A 20,540-nucleotide genomic window follows, 5' to 3' on the forward strand; every position below is an offset into this window, starting at 1 on the left:
TTTTCTTTATCTGAAACTTTGAATAAAAATACCTGAAAAATCAGGGAATTTTCATTTTTTACAATTTTTTTTTTTTTTTTGAATAAACACTGTTTAATCATGCTTATAAAATCATTGATTTATCTATTTTATTACCTGTCAATTCTCGATACATCAATATACTAGTCAAATGATACCGGGCGTTCCCGGCTTCTATCGCGTAACATTAAACACAAACATTTACGCAATCGCATTATGTAAACCGACTACTTGAAAGCTATTCATAGTATATTTTTTCAAAGCGCGCGCTCTGAAAAGACTCGGGAGAGCGAGTCTGGACCATCGAGATCACCGATCCGATGGTCCATCGAGCGGGCTGATTTTTTTTTTCTCCCACTCGGGTGTTTGCGTCACAAGCGTTTAGGCTCTCTCGCGTCGAAAGATCGCCATTAAAAACAAATTTTCGATATACCCTTGCCAGAGCCGAGCCGGACTGAAAATAGAAGAATAATTCTCTGTTTGATCGTTGAACACGCGCAAACATCTGCAAGTATAACTCGAGGTGAAGTGGCGATGGAACTCTCGCAGATAAAAGGCGTATCGTAAATTAATTCGACGCGATAAAAAATTCCTCAACGTTTGCAGCGACTTGTGGACACAATTCTCGAATGACCAGTTAGTTAATTAAAAATTCTGAGTAAAAAAAAATGTGTATTTTCAGGGTGTCTATTCCTTGGAAAAATCTCAAAAATTTGAATTTCTCAGGAATTTGATTTTTACCTTGAAAATTCAGAGAATTTACTTTGAAAATTCAGGGGATTTTCGTGAAATTTTATTTGAACTCAGGAAAATTTTTTTTTGAATTTTCTCTTTGATCATTTTGTTTTTATATTGCATATTTTTTGTATTAGCAATTTGTAATTTTTACAATTAATGATAGAAAATGAAAATATTGATTTTGAAAGATACTTATCTCACAAAAGTGATTCAGTTATTTTTAGTTTATTTTTTAATTTAATATTTAAAATTTAAGTAATTTATTTTTTCTTTGTACAAATGAAAACACGCATAAAAAAAAGTTATTTTAAAAAATTTTATCTGAAAACTCAATTTTTGAATTTTGAACAAATTACCAGAAAAATCAGGGAATTCAAATAATTTTTTTAGATAAATATGACTTGATTTTATATAACGACAAAAAGTCGATAAGAATTGTAACACTCATGTTTAATCGATCGATCTATGATTAGATATTATTTAAATGTATATTTTTCTCTGCAAGATTTTTATCGAAATTATATGCAATTAAATATTTTAATCGACAATTTTAAAATATTATATTAATTTTCTTGGACATATTCCATACATTATTTATCACACTTTGTTACTACAAATTATATTTCCAATTTAGCGAGCCATAATTACAAAACTTATTTAAACAGTAATAAAATTGAGCGGCTTCTCTTCTATCGCCACGCATTCACATAGAAAACAGACTGCATACTTCGCCTATAATATCACCAGTTATAATCACTGTGTTCATTATATCGAACCATATAATTTCGCCAGCCCGTATATCCTGCGAACATGTTTTTACGAAACAATCATATTTGCCTATTTAAACGATGATGACGTATGTCGTGCGTCTGGCACGCAATGTCTATTGCTTCTTATATCTCTCGCTACGTTCCTGACAGCTTCCGCAAATCTTTGAGATTAACGTCGACCTCTAATTACGTTCGCGATCGTATTTGCTCGCCAATAATTAGCGCTTTTATCGCGATATATACCGGTAGCGCAAATTGGCAAAAGGAGGGAAGAGACTCCTCTCTGCGACGAGGTGATCGATTAGTGGGTGGCTGGCTCGAGAAGAGGGGGGGAGGGGGGAGGGGGGAATAAAGACAGGGGGGAATAAGCGTTGAAATTGCCATGAAATTATGTGCCTGTTAACCGCGGGCTCGTTTTACGGGCCGATATCCTCGCGATGAGAGGCCGATACACACGCCTTTCCGAGCCTCTCGGGTTTCAGCGTGTTCAATGCACGCGAGATGCATGTCGGCGTTTTTCCTTTACGTAACTGGCAAATTGCGAGTCCATTCCAAGAATGCGATACATTTTTCTTTTTTTTTTTTTTCATCGTCACGTTCGCGTCGAGTCGACGACACGGGGGATGAAAGGGGCGGATACAAGGATAGAATGTCGAAAATTGTATATGAATCGATAATTCGTATTTTAATTTGTTGAGGAAGGATCTTTGAGGATTAGAAACGTCAAGCAAAATATTTTATATGTTTTAGGAAAGTGGGAAAAGAAATATTTTAGCATTTATAAAAGAAATTTTAAGGAAAGGCTCTTAAAGAGAGCGTTGGTTAAGAAAAGCAAATAATTTGATTAGAGAAGTGCCGGACTCAGGGAAGAACCTCGAAGGGTGGATAAATCAGACGAGAAAGATCGCTTGGGTAAATAAATGGCACTCTAGAAGGATTTTATCGGTATTAAAGGCGGCGCCAAAGGAAGGAGTTCAAGTGGATGGATTTGGGTCGAGAAGGTATCTCCTCGGCGCGTCGAGGAATAAACATTGGTGTGGCACAAAGAATGCGCTTGTGATATCTCAAGATGAATATAATCTCGCGAATATATCCTGGCACGTTGGTTATCATTTAAATCTGCATAATAACGTCATGGATTTTATTTTAATTTTATACAAAACAAGCGAATTTTGCAAATAAATCTGTGTCACTAGAAAATTAAAGATTAACACAAAATTCTGATTTTGATGAAACTTTATGTAGGAGAGGTAAATAGATGAATTTAGAAATTTTCAATTCCCAAAAACGATTCTAAGAGTTGAAATCATCCCTCAGTAGAGCGACTTTTCTCGATATATCTCAAAAATTATTCAAGATGTCAAAAAATATTTTATACAAAAGTTTCATAGTAAAAATACGTCTATTTAACTACATTAAGGGGCCTGACTGCTCGACAAATAGACTTATTTTTAAAAATTTGTAAATTCGAAAGTATAAGACAATATTTATTTTCGGCCACATAGTAGATTAGGGTTTTAAGAATGTCTCTTATAAGTTTTAACAAAAAGTATTCCAAAATTTTTTTTCTATTAGTGGAGAAATAACGGTGAGCCGAAGAAAAAAAAAATCGTATTTTTCATAGAAATTTGACAAGAAAAAAATTAATAAAAAAATAATTAATCAACTCATCGCAAAAATCGTACGCTACATTGTAGCCACACTATTCACGAATAAGGAAAAATTTTTTTTTTTTTTAGATTTATTATAACTGAGATAAACTTACCGCCAGCTACGCGCGTGGACCTCCACGGCAACAATTGCAGCGCCGCCATTTTAAAATATTTTTTGTTAAAACTTATAAGAGACATTCTTAAAAATCTAATCTACTATGTGGTGAAAAATAAATAAATTTTGTTTTATACTTTCGAATTTACAGATTTTTAAAAATAAGCCCATTTTTCGAGCGGTCAGGGTGATCAGAGCCCTTAATAAAATTTTGAAAAAATAATTTTTATTCAAAGATAGCTCATTTGCAGACACGGGTTTATTGACGAAATTGGTTTGTTTTGATGTTCTTTATAACAACCTAAAGTTTTTCAATCTAATTCTAAGCACTCTGTATATCATAGATTATTTAATCGATGAAGTGAGATATTGAATGAAATAATTGTCAATGATCAGCTGATATAACTCAAGATACATCATTAATTATACGATATATACAATCTCTTGGCTGTACACATCAATGTTTAATCCTTGCGCTCACGTGTTATAATCGATCAAACTGTAAAACGCATAAATATATACAACCGTGCTGATGTGACACGAAAAATCATGCCAATCATTGGCGTGTGTCGCCTCATAAATCATTCAACCACGTTGCTACGCTTATCCCGCCGTGTCTTCATCATGTCTCTCGACATCCTCTAAAGCTTGCGATTATTATTTTTCTCTGTGTAAATTTATCACGAATGATTTAACCGAGTCTTTCAATCATGTCGCTTTCGTAAGTGACATAAATGTGATTTTTTTCTTTTTCATCTATAATTATCGTAATTTGTCGATCTTGTGAATTCCTTCGGTTGGTTCCCGTAAATCCTTCAAATCTATAGATCCCGTGGCTTCGATCAATTTCAAATTCCGCGAAATTATATAATGTATGAATCATCTTCAGGGTGTCTATTCCCTGGAAAAATCTGGAATTCTCAGGGATTTTATTTTTACCTTGAAAATTCAGGGAATTTTCAGGGATTTTGTTTTTTTTACCTTATCTTGATTTCATTTTTAGTTTGAAAAATCAGGAAATTTCCATAGAATTTTATTTGAACTCGGGAAATTTTTTTAAAAATTTTCTCTTTGATCTCTCATTTTGTTCTTATTTATTGCAAGCATCGGCAATCTGATTGGTCAATGATTGCGGATTATAATATATTTTTCAAATATATTACAAATATATATTTTTCTCTTTTTTATTATATGTTCATTGTCACAGCAGAAAATATTGAACACAAAATACACATTTTTTATTCTAATTCTTACAATTAAATACTTATCTTACAAAAGTCATTCAGTTTTTTTTTTAAATGCATTTTCAAATTTAATATTTTAAAAATTCAAGTGGTTTATTTTTCCTTTGTATGAATGAAAAGCGTTAGAAAACGCATACATAAAAAAAATTTATTTTAAAAAATTCCATTTAAAAATTCTCTAATTTTACCTGGAATTTTGAATAAATTACCTGAAAAATCGGGAAATTCTTAAGAAATTCTTTTGCAAGCTTTGGATAGACATCCAGGTTCGTTGACGGAGGATCTCGAGATCTCTTGGCGTTCCAAGATCGCCATATATACGGCAGCGTGTTTTATACGGTGTCTTAATCGTCGCCCTGCGGTGCGCGTTTTCAGACATTTTAAGCGCGCGTCGCACGTTTACGGAGTCGAGCGCGCGTAATTTTGCCCAATCGGTGATGGTAATTTCACGCAGTGGGATATCTTTACGAGTCGCGAGCGAAAACGTTAACGACAGCCGGACAAGAGATCCTCGCGAGCGATCGAATCCTCGGCGCTCGCTTCTCGGGGCCAGAGCCAAAGATAAGCGGTGCTCGAAGCGAGACGTTCTCTCGCGCGACGCTGACAGAAATATTCGAGTGACAAATATGACGTTCCCGCTCTTTTTTTTTTTTTCTCTTTTTCCTTTCGTACACGCGCTTTCGACAATGGACGCGTTCATGAAGCGCGACGCGCTTAAAGGTCGTCGGATTCGCCTCTTCCGCACGATGACGTTTCATTTGCTTTACATACCGCTCCCCGGCCATATTTCGCAACATAATCAGTTCGATTGTGTTACGCGATCGATCGAAGAATCATGAATGCTTGCCAAATGCATTCAAGTTAAAAGAAAATTAAATGCACATTTTTTTCGTTCCTCTTCTCAGAATGAAAATGAAATTTGCAGGAGATTTTTTCAACACGGATTTATTGTACGGTAAAATAAAGGAAGTATTTTAAAGTGTCAAGAAAATTTATTATAGCGAACAATATATATATATATATATAAGCTAAAAGATTGCGATATAAATTCATGAATAAAATTTGCGAGCATGAAATAAATTTTGTATAAATTTACAAGATAAATTTGGCTGGATTTTAGAGAACGTCAAAGGTAAAACGTTTAAACGCTTTACGATGAATTAATATTTATCTGCAGAAATTCTCTTGCAACAGAATTTTTTAATGCAAACTTGCTCGTTATCGTCGCAGCAGACATAATGTTTGAAACGAGGCTTAGAAGGCTGGATGCGGTTAATAATTAATATTCTTGGCTGCGATGAAGACGCACGAAGTCGGTGAAAGAAATTTAATGTCGCGATTAAAAATTGTAAATGTCATGTTACGGCGATGATAATTACATCTTGCAACGATCATCGAGAGCAATAAACGCAAATTTTTCACTGACTCCACGATAATTCCTGATGCCTCATAGTGACTTTAATGCGCGCAATAAAGCTGTTAAGAGAATATTCCTATCGCGCTACATCCTTAAATACGATGACATTAAAATTATACAGTGTGTGATTTATTCCTAAGAATGTTGATGAAAGTGCTATGAAAGAAGGTCTGTAGAAAAATGACAGACCTTTTTTCCGCGGGCAGCTCGCGCAAAATATATTTTTCATTTTGTTGTGTAAAAATTCCTGCGCAAGATTTGAGGAAGCGAAAATTGATCACCTCGCGAATCTTCGTATCTTCTCGTTTTTGGCTTCGTACGTTTGCACGGTTTTTTTCTTGCTTATCGAAGATTAAAAAAGATGGCTAAGCCGACTGTGCAGTAAAAACGCCTTTTATAACATCGTCGACGTGAAGACACTTTCAGCAACCGCAGTAAAATCGCCGTGAGCAACGCGTCCGGAGTATGTACGAACAGCTACTTAAATTCTAAAGCAGATTTACCGTCGATCACCGTAAAGATTGCCCCGATTTGCATAAGAAGTTGACGTTTAAACGGGCGCGCTCTGTTGCCTGGCATTTCTGGCCGAACGTAATTGCGCCTGTCCACAATATACAAGTATAAAACATGATTCTTGATGCACGTATGCTTTTAGACGCGCAATATCATTGCGATTTTTATCGTCCTCATCTTTGTAAAATTGCATTTCACTTACGTAGCACGATAGAATGTAATTATATTGAATATTTCTAAAGGTTAATGCATTATTTTAACTCTTGACGTGGAAATATATAATGTACAGGGTGTTCTAGGTCAATGAAACTTCAGGCTCTTATAAGAAATTTAATTTAGAACAAAAATGTTCCTATAAAGATAAGTTTGAAAGCGCTTTGTTAAAAAGTTATAACTAATAAACATTCTGTAAGTAATTAGTTATGATCAAAATTTAATAAGAACATTTTTATGTTTTGCGTTTGCAATATTTGTGTAAACAGTACATATGTAAAGACCATGGAAGTGTTTGTTTTTTTTTCAAATTTCTGTTTTTTTTTTTGATGTTTTGAGCTTATTTTCTTTTGAACGCCTTATCAGAATTAAAAGAAATTAGTGTAATTTAGTTTGTTATTTAATTAGATCTCTTTATTAGCTACAACTTTTTAACGAAGCGTTTCCAAACTTACTTATTTGTAACATCGTAAACTTTTTTTTGCTTTAAATTCAATTTTCTGTAAGATCCTAAGTTTTATTGACTTAATCTGGAGCACCCTGTATATATAGTATATAGTATATGATATTTTAATTATATTTATATAAATAATAATTTATTTTAAAGAGAAGAAACTCTTTTAGAAACTTTTAAACATCGCTACGCATAAATTTACGGATGGAAAGTATACAGAATAATTCAATATTGTATTCTCTTAATTGAATAAATTCTTATCCCGTACAATTCGCATTTTCGAAAAAAATCAAAATTATTTTTATTATTATGAAAAATATCCTTGATAATGTGAGCGATATTTCTATTATATAATATTATCTGCTTTGGTTACATATAAGTGCGACATGGATAAAGAATTACGAGTTCATTATAAAATAAAAAAATGACGTGACGTTTTATTATCGCAAGATTACAACGCCCTGGTCTTTAAAATTTTGCTATTCAAACTTGCGACAATCAACTTAATTGGATATCACTCGCGAAAAAAAATTGCCAGATAAATACAAACAGGTACTAAAATGGCGTTTATTATGGATCACCGCATAAACTTCCTCGATTTGCATGACAAGTATCCCAATAAGAGCAACGTCCACATGGCGGACGGAACACGGCAAGTTGACAAGCGAGACTTGTTCGCTATGACATTATCGCATTTGTTCGTGGCAAAATTATAGCAGGCTGCGCCTTGAAAACGTCGGCGAGCGTGTAAAATAAAGACCGCTAAAATTTTGTTTTCCGTCATACGGGAACGTTTATATCTGCTGGACGTCAAAAACAGGACGCATTTAATAATCTAGATGAAGCGGCAATTGAAGAGGGATGCTCCGCGTTAATTGTCAAATAATTATGCGCGGTTGAAGACCTCATCATTATAAAATTGGAGTTTTCGAAATAGTACAAGTACTATTTCATATTTTTTGTCTGCTTTTAAAATCCATTCTACGTGACATATATTGTAAGTCGATAGTGTTTTGGAATTATATAATTTTTATTTTGATCCAAAAATAAATCCTTTTATTTTTTATTCATATTTATCCTTATTTATATAAATCCTTATTCTAATTAAAAAATAAATTCTTATTGTTTAATTAAGTTAAAGTTGACTCAATTTTTTCATAATCTTCTCGCTCGATGAGATGTTGGCTTTAAATTTCATGAAGTTTATTATTAAAATTTACAATCAACTCTGCCTTTCAATCTCGGAATTTCAATCAATCAATCATTCGTATTTTGCGTGGATTTTTGCGTCGATTTGATGATATTCCGCGATTATTAAAGAGAGATACTCCGATTGATTGTCAAATAATTACGCGTGATTAAAGACTTCATTATAAAATTGGAGCTTTGGAAATAGTACAAGCACTATATTTTGTTATTTCCCTGTCTGCTTTCAAAACTCATTCTACGTGACAAATATTGTAAGTCAATAGTATTTTGGAATTATATAATTTTAATTTTGATCAAAAAATAAATCCTTTTATTTTTTATTCATATTTATCCTTATTTATATAAATCCTTATTCTAATTAAAAAATAAATTCTTATTGTTTAATTAAATTGAAGTTGACTCAATTTTTTCATAATCTTCTCGCTCGATGAGATATTGGCTTTAAATTTCATGGAGTTTATCATTAAAATTTACAATCAACTCTGCCTTTCAATCTCGGAATTTCAATCAATCAATCATTCGTTTTGTGTGAGATTTTTTCGATTTGGTGGAATTTCGCTATAATTGAAAACGGTTCTCGCAATTTGCGAATCGGCAGCATGATCTTTAGCGAACGCGTCTCCGCCGAGCGGACGGTAATAGCGTGCAATTTATCGACCAATAAATCGGCAAACTCCAGTCAAGTATCGTTTACTGCTACCTTCGAAATAGCCTGACGAGAGACGCGGTCGTAGCTCAAAGACGGCTCGAACGATTTGTTTATAAATGACGAGATTACGGGCTTGATGCGTCGCTCATTATTAATTTCTACGCAATCATACTCGTATCTTCTGCCTCCTGTTGTAACCAGAGATTAAAAGGGTAGTTAAAAAATAAAAACTCTGGATAAAAAACTCGGTAAAAGAACTGTTTTTTTTACTCCTCCAAAAATGGATTTTTTTCATTAATTATTTAGAATATCCATTTTCAAAAAGTTATAGTAAAAATCTAATTTTAATATTTATTTATTAACTTCTGAGGCTTTGAAAAATGAGTATCAAATTTATTAAAATTAGGTTCTGTGTTGCTTCCGCTTCCACAAAATAACCACAGTTTAACTATGTTTGAGAGAATTTATAAAAATAAAGAACATTAAAAAATACCCTTAAATTCAAAATTAATCTGTTTTAAAATATTCGAACTCAATTAATTAAATAAATGCGAAGTAATAATCAGCTCCTTCAAATTTATTTTTATATTTTATTTTGCAAAATCATTTTTATTTTACAAAATATTATTTTATTATTTTAAAAATATTATTTTATTTTACAAAATTACTTTTATATTAAAATTTATCATTCATTACTTTTATTTTAAAATTATATATGCTTTAGAAACTATTTGTATCAAAATCATTAATCATCTGTTTAAAATTGATGAACTCAACTAATTAAATAAATGCGAAGTAATAATCAGCTTTTTCAAATTTACTTTTATATTTTATTTTGCAAAATTATTTTTATTTTACAAAATATCATTTTATTATTTTAAAAATATTATTTTATCTTACAAAATTATTTTTATATTTTATTTTAAAATCATATACCCTTTAGAAACTGTTTATATCAAAATTATATCTTTTTAATAAGGAAAAAAAAAATTTATTTCGTCTTTATTATATCGATAACGAACTATAAATGTCTTAAATTAACAACGTCAATCGCCACGTATATTAAATATAATTCTCTAATTGTCTGGACGTATAGTTTAATAATTGGATAAATTTACTCTCCGCGCAGTGATTTCATTTTCGAATTGCGTACAAGATCGAGACGACATTAAGACTTGAATCGGTTCGTTATAATTAATAAACCTTGCTGCGTGCGACTTGATGGTGTTCAAAGAGCGACGCGTATTTGTCACGATTAGCGATCGCACGCAGAACTCGAGCCCGCCGCTTTTGTGCAATGAGAACGGCGGACACTTATTCATCCGCGAATACACGATAGCTCTGAATGCCTGGCGGGATTAGAGGACATGGTATCATTATTTATGCGCGCGATAGCCGCCGCTCGCGCTGTCTGAATTAATCATACGTCGCGCCGCCACTATATTTGCTCTAACGAGGCTTTAATCTCCCCCTCGCTTGTGCGAATTTGTTTCCATTATCAGCGGAAACTTCGCTTTAATCCCGCGACGCGTGGAAATCGCATCTTCGCATCCTCGATTTATAATATAAGTTACGTAAACTGTCAATATCTCATCGAGCGAGAAAATTATGGAAAAATTGAGCCCGCTTCAATTTAATTAAGCAATAAAAAATTATTTTTTAATAATATAAAAATTTATATAAATAAGGATAAATATGAATAAAAAATAAGAGTATTTATTTTTTGATCAAAATTGAAATTATATAATTATAATTATATAATATCTGTATTATTTCCAAAGCTCCAATTTTATAATGGAGTCTTTAATCACGCGTAATTATTTGACAATCAATCGGAGTATCTCTCTTTAATTATCGCAGAATCTCACCGAATCGAAAAAATCTCACGCAAGATACGAATGATTGATTGATTGAAATTCCGAGATTGAGAGGCAGAGTTGATTGTAAATTTTAATGATAAACTCTATGAAATTTAAAGCCAATATCTCATCGAGCGAGAAGAATATGAAAAAATTAAGTCAACTTCAATTTAATTAAACAATAAGAATTTATTTTTTAATTAGAATAAGGATTTATATAAATAAGGATAAATATGAATAAAAAATAAAAGGATTTATTTTTTGCTCAAAATTAAAATTATATAATTCCAAAATACTATTGACTTACAATATTTGTCATGTAGAATGAGTTTTGAAAGCAGACAGGGAAATAACAAAATATAGTGCTTGTACTATTTCCAAAGCTCCAATTTTATAATGAAGTCTTTAATCACGCGTAATTATTTGACAATCAATCGGAGTATCTCTCTTTAATTATCGCGGAATCTCACCGAATCGAAAAAATCTCACGCAAGATACGAATGATTGATTGATTGAAATTCCGAGATTGAGAGACAGAGCTGATTGTAAATTTTAATGATAAACTCTATGAAATTTAAAGCCAATATCTCATCGAGCGAGAAGATTATGAAAAAATTGAGTCAACTTCAATTTAATTAAACAATAAGAATTTATTTTTTAATTAGAATAAGGATTTATATAAATAAGGATAAATATGAATTAAAAATAAGAGTTTATTTTTTGATCAAAATAAAAATTATATAATTCCAAAACACTATCACGTAGAATGGATTTTAAAAGCAGACAAAAAATATGAAATAATACTTGTACTATTTCGAAAATTCCAATTTTATAATGATGAGGTCTTCAACCGCGCATAATTATTTGACAATCAACGCGGAGCATCCCTCTTCAATTGCCGCTTCATCTAGATTATTAAATGCGTCCTGTTTTTGACGTCCAGCAGATATAAACGTTCCCGTATGACGGAAAACAAAATTTCAGCGGTCTTTATTTTACTTGCTCGCCGACGTTTTCAAGGCGCAGCCTGCTATAATTTTGCCACGAACAAATACGATAATGTCATAGCGAACAAGTCTCGCTTGTCAACTTGTCGTGTTCCGTCCGCCATGTGGACGTTGCTCTTATTGGGATACTTGTATAAAAGATCCTTTTTAGCAAGAAAGACGCAAAGGAAATAAAATAGAAAATTAATAAAGTAGCAAGAAAAAATACAATATTTTATATATCATACAACATTTAACTTATAAATATGATGGAAAAATATAATTATTGTAAAATAAAAGAATCCCTTATTATGTCAAAAACATCATGCTTGAGATTTTTTGAAGCACTATTAAATTCTAAAACAGGATAAGCGCGTAGAATAATTTGTATATAGCCAATGCAATTGCGTCTGATTAAAGCGGCTTGTTAGTGTCACTATCTTTTCTAAGTTCTCGGTATGAAAGTCTCTCCGGTGACACGTGCGTAATAACTCGTCGCGCCAAATTAATACGTGCCACGTGTGTTTGACAGCTCCCGATTGCACCTTCGCGGAAAATACTTAACACATCATTAGATGACATAAATCTGCGCCGCACGGTAATTATTCAAATCGCATGCCGCGTTATTCTCGAAGTGAGAATATTCGGTACGTTGGCGGAGATAATTTCGCGCGTCCCTGCTCGTTAAAGACTAACATGTTAAAGAAAGCGAGCGCACGGTGCGACGAGAGTCGTTATAATTAAAAGACGCGCCTCGTTTTCGCATCCAGGAATTCTGAACTTTTCGTATCGGCTAACCCATGTCATATAACGAACTGATTAAAATTTTTATATCGTCCGAATACGCGGCTTACGCGAAGAAATATGGAATGCTTCAGCTCTTTCGTCGTGTTACGAATAATTGTAGAGTTAACAGAGTCAGTTAAAATTTAAGATCGATCGTTTTTACCGATAAAATCGATGTTATTATGAACATTCCTGTTTGCATCTCGTAATGCATTTTAGACCATCGTCTGGTGTCTTTTTTGTCGTAAAAATTAATTGATGAAGACGACTGTGTACAGGGTGTCACGAGATTAAATACCAAAATCTTGGGGATTTGTGGGAAATTGATTAAATTAAATATAACAGTCCTTTAGAAAATTATTTGTTTTTGAAGAAAATCATAAAAAAACAAAATAAAAAAATTTTTATCAAGCAACTTAAAACAACACAAAATTATTAAATTTATCGAAAAATATCATGAGATAAAAATTGTAGAGATGAAATTAAGAAAAGAAAATGAACTAAAATCCTTCTGAAGTAAAATTAGAGGATCGAAAAAATAAATACGCGATATTATTGTGTCTCGTTTACTTCAATTAATATATTGCGAAAGAATCACCACGAATATTTGCTGATTATCGGGTCGTTAATCGATCTTTAGAATTGTTGAAATGCTCGGCTAATTATTCAATGTGTGTCACGAGGGAATGTGAGTCAATAAAATATCGTAAGCTATTAAAATTATTACAGCACAGGCGTTTGCATGAGTGTATGTTTCTTTATGATGTCGACAGCAATTGCCAGTTCCTTGGTACATTGTATCCATTTTGATTGATTTCTCGTAGAGCTCGTATTTCTGCCATTAATCATTTTATCTGTCAAAAAAAAAGAGAAGAATGAAAAATGTCTTATATAGATTACGCGTAAGAAGCTTAAGAATATAAAAGAATTTGTCTGGAATTTTCATTCCATTTCATCTTTTCACTTGATATTAACGCCTTACAAATCAAACTTTCGATTCAATCGGATCTAATGACGCAATAGCACTTTGCAAAGCTACATCGCAGCTATTCATTCCCTGTATAATACAATTATTATTCAATGATGTAAGAGCTATTATACACATACTCGCTGGGAAATAATGTCCCGCGTGACATGATTGATCGAAATTGACATGCAACGGAGAAATACCGCGGGACAAAATTATTCATTTGTCTCGGATGTTTATATCATTCGTTGTGCAATGGGCTTACACAATAAGATTGACATAATTCTTAGTCAAACGTATGAAGATTAATTGCATTTATAATTTTTAAAAGCATTTTTTTAAGAAAGGCTGGCCGAGACGCTTTGAAAAGAGGAATGTTTAAAAAATGTGCAGAAATAATTTTATTTTTTTTTTTTATAAAAAAAGTTTTTTTATAAAAAAAAAAAAAAAACAAGTCCCGTCTTTTTTCAAATTTTTTTGATATTTTACATCTTCATATTTTGATTACTGCAAATTAATTTTCTAATTTTTAACTATTTCTTATTTTTAATTTTTTAGATGATAGATTTAAATTAACAATTATTTAAATGAGGCTCGCATTCCAATTGGCTATATATATGTATGTAATTACTATTTTTAATTAGATAAAAAATTTAAGATCGATCGATTTTTAAGTTTTTACCGAATCGATAAAATCGATGTTATTATGAGCATTCCTGTTTGCATCTCGCAATGCATTTTAGACCATCGTCTGGTGTCTTTTTTGTCGTAAAAATTAATTGATGAAGACGACTATATACAGGGTGTCACGAAATTAAATACCAAAATCTTGGGGATTCGTGGGAAATTGATTGAACTAAATATAACAGTCCTTTAGAAAATTATTTGTTTTTGAAGAAAATCACAAAAAAAAACAAAATAAAAAATTTTTATCAAGCAACTTAAAACAACACAAAATTATTAAATTTATCGAAAAATATCATGAGATAAAAATTGTAGAGATGAAATTAAGAAAAGAAAATGAATTAAAATGATAAAAATGTTTTGAAATAAAATAATTAAAAATATAAGAATTTTAATTCTTTTTATATTAACGAAAAAAATATAAAGAGAAATAATTTTGTATTAAAAAAAAAATAATAATAAAAAACAAAAATTGTTTTTTTTTTCTGTAATGGAAAAAGCACGGTTTTCTCAATTATTTTTTTTTATTAGAAAAAAAATGCTTCTTCTACATCTCTACTCTGAGATATCATTCAATGAAGTCGCAGCGGCGTGTAAACACGCGATTGCGTCAATTCTCGCGCGTAATCCCTTTGTAAAGGGCTGCCGTTAATCGGGGAATCACTACGCGACGACGACCGTGATACTGCCTGACGCGATCATGCATAATTTATAATTTCCGCGGGCCGACATGGAACGACAGCCGACGTCGTCGTCTGCGGCATTTGAATACAATGCGCCCCGGCGCTCGGCGGACGGGCATCGCTAATTGCAAAATCCGCTCCGAGATCTCCGCATAAATGTCGCCGCTCGCACGTGACCGGGCCGGCGCGGCGTGCACGTGCGACCGGCGAGCTCTCTTATCGCGCGACGACGGCCCCGAAAGTGTATTTCGCGCCGCGCCAAATCGATTAGAGACGCGGCGCAAACGTTTGTTAGTGTAATGTGTAATTAGCGAGAATGGCGCCTGTATGAATTATTAATGAGACCGCTGTCGGCGCCTTGTCTCGATGATTATTTAATTACGGCTCTCGTCGCTTTTAAAATCACACCTTCTTCTTTTCACATTAGAACTTAGAATGGAACAATGCAAATTATTGTTATTCGAAAATCGTCGACATTGGAATAATATTTTTGGGAATAATATATTCAAAATATTATTATCAGTTTCCGGAAGGAAAAATTTTTCGCAAGATTCGCATTTTGATTTATTGACAGTTTTTTTTTTTTCATTATTAATTAAAAATATTTAATCGTATTTATAAAATGAATGGATTACTCCCTGAAAAAGAAGAGATAGGGAGGATCGATTATCATTTTTAATAACGGGTAATATTTTTTTATGATTGCAGGATGTGGCTGCAATAACTTGGGCTCCGTGAGCTCAGCCTGTGACATCGTGTCCGGGCAATGTCAGTGCAAACCGCAAGTTATCGGTAGGCAGTGCGACGAATGCAAGGTACAATCTTCAACTTACGAATCACATTGCATGTTTAAATACATTGTGTGTAATATTATAAGATTCAGGTCAGAGAAAGAGGAGAGGGAGAAAGAGAGAGAGAGAGAGAATCAAGTTGGTAATACAATATTGAGCACCGATTAAGATAAACTCGGTGATCTGTAACGTAGCTGCATTATCTAGACAGGCATCTAGTAACGAAGACAAATACGTTGCTTTTCTTAATGCAACTGTATCGGGTATCGGAAAAAAATTTATTGATCCATGATGGATTATATCGCCAGATATGATAGCATTATTCGTATTATTCGTTATCGGAATCAGTGAACAAGTCAAGTCGCGCGATAGATTCTTCGCAACATTGCGATAATCAGGGTGTCTACTCTCAGGAGGAATCTAGAAAACCTGAAATTCTCAAGGATTTTGTTTTTACTTTGAAAAATCAGGGAATTGTCATGAAATTTTATTCGAATTTAAGGAATTCAAAAATTCCTTTCAAATTCTTCTCTTTTCAAAAACTCTCCTTTTCATCATTTTTGTTCTTATATTGTAAGCATCATGGCAATTTGATTGGTCAATGATTGTGAATTATATGTTTGAAATATATTATAAATATATATCTTTCTCTCTTTAATTATATGGTCATTGTCATAGCAAACAATATTGAATACGAAATACCAAGTACACATTTTTTATTGTAATTCTTACAGTTAATGAGAGAAAATGAAAATATAATGCAAATAAAAAATGCTTATCTTACAAAAGTCATTCAGTTCTTTTTAGTCCACATTTTTTAATTTAATATTTAAAATTTAAATGGTTGATTTAAATGGTTAAAAGTTTTTCTTCTATATGAGTGAAAAACATTAGAAAACGCACGTAAAAAAAAACTTATTTTTAAAAACGCCATCTAAACATTCTCTAATTTTACCTGGAATTTTAAACAAATTATTTGAAAAATCAGGGAATTCTTACGAAATTTTTTCATAAACTATGAGTAGACACCCTATATAATACATGACAATTAGATTTCAATTTAGTTATAAAAGCTAAAGGATAATTCTCTTTAAAATTGCATTTTATAAACTAGAAAAAAACGTAAAACTTTTAAAATAATAATAAATTGATTATTTATACCGATCTCTTTGCAATTCGAGGAAGATATCCTTAACTCTATGAATTAATTATAATTTATTTAGATTGGTTATTGGGGTCTGGCAACGGGGGCGGGTTGCACGACTTGCGGCTGCGATTCCATAGGATCCTACAACACCTCCTGTCACAGCGATACAGGACGATGTTATTGTAAGCCGGGTGTAAGTGGCTTGCATTGTGACACTTGTCTCTCTGGGTATTATGGATTTTCATCGAACGGTTGTCAACGTAAGTCAGATCAAATTAACATTTATTTAATTTGAACAAGAAATAATATTTCACACAGAGATATAAGAAAAAACTTTTTTTTTTTTTATTGAAAAAAAAACAATCGAAAAAGGACGAATTTTTTTATTGAAAAAAAAAAATAAATTTTGTTTTTCTTTCATTATTTTTTTAAATGTAATATTATTTTTTACATATTTTCTTGTTAATATAATAAAAAAAAACTAAAGCTCTTATATTTTTAATTAATTTTTTTTCGAAATTTTTTTACCTAATTAAAAATAATAATTACATAAACTATATAGCCAATTGAAATTTAAATAAATGTTAATTCAAATCTATCATCTAAAAAAATCTTAAAAATAATGAAAAATTAATTTGCAGCAGTCAATATATAAAAATACTAAATATCTAAAGAAAAAAAAAAATTTTATTTTTTTTTTTTGAAAAAAAACGTGGCTTGTTTTTTATTTATAATTTTAATTTCACGCCACCCGCTAATTCTAAGACACTCTGCTGTGCGCTACATCTATATCTTCCCTTCCATAAAATCTCGCTGTATAGATAGAACAGAGAATAAAAGTCTCGATTGTCTCACAGTGTGCGATCCGTGCGTGCGACCTGGTCACGTGTGCGACCCCGACACCGGTCGTTGCGTATGTCCCCGGCTGACCTACGGCGAGCACTGCGACCGGTGCAGACCCGGCGCTTGGGATCTGGTGCCACAAATCGGCTGCAGACCCTGCGCCTGCACATTGGGCGCCACGCGATCCCAATGCGATCATCAGGGTCAGTGTCCCTGCAGGATCGGTTACGACGGGCTCAGGTGCGAAAGATGCGCCAGAGGGTACTACGGTTATCCGAGATGCCGGCCTTGCGGCTGTAACGTCGCCGGGACGACGCAATGCCAGGACGGTGTCTGCGAGTGCGATGATAAGGGACAGTGTCCCTGCAAGGTGAGACCAAAAGAGCAAAGTTTATCAGTATGTATAAAAAAAAAGACTGACAGGATGTCTACTTCGTGGAAAAATTTAGGAAAGCTGGAATTCTCAGAGATTTTGTTTTTATTTTGAAAAATCAAGGAATTTTATGAAATTTTATTTATTTATGAATTTTGTTCTTATATTGCAAGCATTAACAATCCGATTGGTCAATAATTGTGAATTGTATGTTTGAAATATATTATAAATATACATTTTTCTCTCTTTGATTATACAGGGTGTCTTAGACTACCCGTACACTTCAGATACAAAATAATTTTAAAAATTCTTAATGAAAAAATACTTTATTATAGTGTTTTGGAAAGCTCTCGACATAAGCTATAAGAATATGCAATAAAAAATAGGGGAGTCCATTTAAGAAATTAAAGATGTCCTTGACTTGACCTTAAAGATGCCATCCAAGGTCAAACCAATGACACCATCTTATGTTCCCCTCAAAACCATACAGTTTTTGTTTAAAACGTTTTTCTCTAAAATGCTTAGTTTTTGAAAGAAAAGGTGTACGGGTAGTCTAGAACACCCTATATATGCAGTGCATAGCATAAAATACTGAGCAATATATATTTTTTATTGTAATTGATACAATTAACAGAAAATGAAAATATTACACAAATGAAAAATGCTATCTTACAAAATTCAATTTTTTTTTCTCATTCAGTATATTTTTAAATTTAATATTAAAAATTTATGTGGTTTATTTTTTCTTTGTATGAGTAAAAAGCATTAAAAACGCACATAAAAAGAAATTTATTTTTAAAAGTTTTATTTAAAAATTCTCTAATTTTATCTAAAATTTTGAACAAATTATCTGAAAACTCAGAGAATATTCAGGGAATTTTTTTACAAGCTTTGAATAGACACTCTGTTAAAAGAAAGCAAATTAAAAAAAAAGTGATAGAAGAGGAAAATTTTAAATAACTTAAAAATAATTCTCTCTCGAAAATGTAAGGCGCGCTTGAAACTACTCTGTCATTTTATTTTGATTTTTTAGTTTAATGACGAAAAGTATTTGTTTAAACTATTAAGTATTATACATAAATTATTATACAAACAAAAATGTTAAAAATATATCTGAAATTCTTCTAATAATTGGTGAATTTTTGCAAAATGTGATTTATCAATTTTTTACACGAGTATAAATAATGAAAAGATTGAATGCAAAGTAGAAATCTTCAGTATCCGCTAAACAAAATAATGATCTTTACTTTACAGAAATTTAATTTAGAAATAAAAAATTTTGAAGAATTATTCTAGAATATATATATTATCACTTTACGGTTTTTATTTTAAAATTAATTCCAAACTTTGAAAATATTCATATTTGCTTTCGAATGATATATCTGAGAAACGCATTAATGAAATATAATTTTCAAGGAATTGGTCGTTGGGCGACAGTGCAATCAATGTAGAGAAGGCACGTTCGGTCTTGCGGTGGACAACGCCAGAGGATGCACCGAGTGCTTCTGCTTCGGAAGAAGCACACTGTGTCAACAGGCTGGACTCAGTTGGGGTCAACGCAGATTAACACATCCTCGAGTTCTCTACATCAATGAAACAGCCAGCGATGTAACAGTAGGATTTATTTTAATCGTCAAAAATTTGATTACAAAAATTGATAAATATTATTAAATGATATTCATCTGATTATATTTTTAAATGGACAATAGGATTTATTTTAATTAAAAAATTTTGATTGCAAAAATTGATAAATATTGTTAAGTGACATTTATCTTATTATATTTATCATGTGATTAATAAATAGATAATGACCTTTGGCTCCACGACCATACTGCCAACGGTGAACGGTGGTTTGAATGTGACGAATGGCCTTTCTGTAATTCCTGGATCCGAGGGTGACGTTACGTTGCCGCCAAATCTTTATTATAATTATCCTTTATATTGGAGATTGCCGGATTCTTTCCTAGGCGACAAGGTAATTTTTTTTTTCACTTTTAAGCATTATATCTTTGTAAATGCAATTTGCTAAATGCAAAAAAAATTTATTTAATTTAATTTATTAAATTTAATTTTTTTATTCAAATTTATTCGCTAGTTTTTTAAATCAATTTTTATATAAATACTATGCAAGAATATGCGATATTCTTTTGTTTGAATTATTTAAAATGTTAAATGTATTCACATGCTTTAAGGTGGTCTCTTACGGAGGATTCTTACGCTTTAAAACCTTAACGGAAGGTGGAATACCTTTCAGATCGAACCTTCGATATCCTATTGTGCAATTGCAAGGCAATAATAAGATTGTCTTGGAATATTATCTGCATCTACCGGTGAACGATAATCGTTATGAAGTCAGGTATTTAGCAGTTTCTAATAATATGCAGTATAATTAATTTTGAAAAGAGAAATATACATTATCGAATGCAAAT

General features: G+C 32.0%; 1 protein-coding gene across 2 annotated transcripts in view; it reads left to right on the forward strand.

Moving 5' to 3' along the window:
- Positions 1–20,540, forward strand: part of LOC126854192 (laminin subunit alpha-1) — a 189,155-nt gene that overhangs the window by 156,828 nt on the left and 11,787 nt on the right. For both annotated transcript variants that reach the window (XM_050600641.1, XM_050600642.1), the window contains 6 exons: positions 15,666–15,772; positions 16,972–17,155; positions 17,753–18,108; positions 19,528–19,725; positions 19,916–20,086; positions 20,304–20,467. In XM_050600641.1, coding sequence (XP_050456598.1) covers positions 15,666–15,772; positions 16,972–17,155; positions 17,753–18,108; positions 19,528–19,725; positions 19,916–20,086; positions 20,304–20,467 — 1,180 coding nt within the window. The remainder of the gene's footprint in view (positions 1–15,665; positions 15,773–16,971; positions 17,156–17,752; positions 18,109–19,527; positions 19,726–19,915; positions 20,087–20,303; positions 20,468–20,540) is intronic.

Source organism: Cataglyphis hispanica, chromosome 13, assembly GCF_021464435.1.
Source record: "Cataglyphis hispanica isolate Lineage 1 chromosome 13, ULB_Chis1_1.0, whole genome shotgun sequence".
In the NCBI taxonomy this organism is placed as follows: Eukaryota; Metazoa; Arthropoda; class Insecta; order Hymenoptera; family Formicidae; genus Cataglyphis; species Cataglyphis hispanica.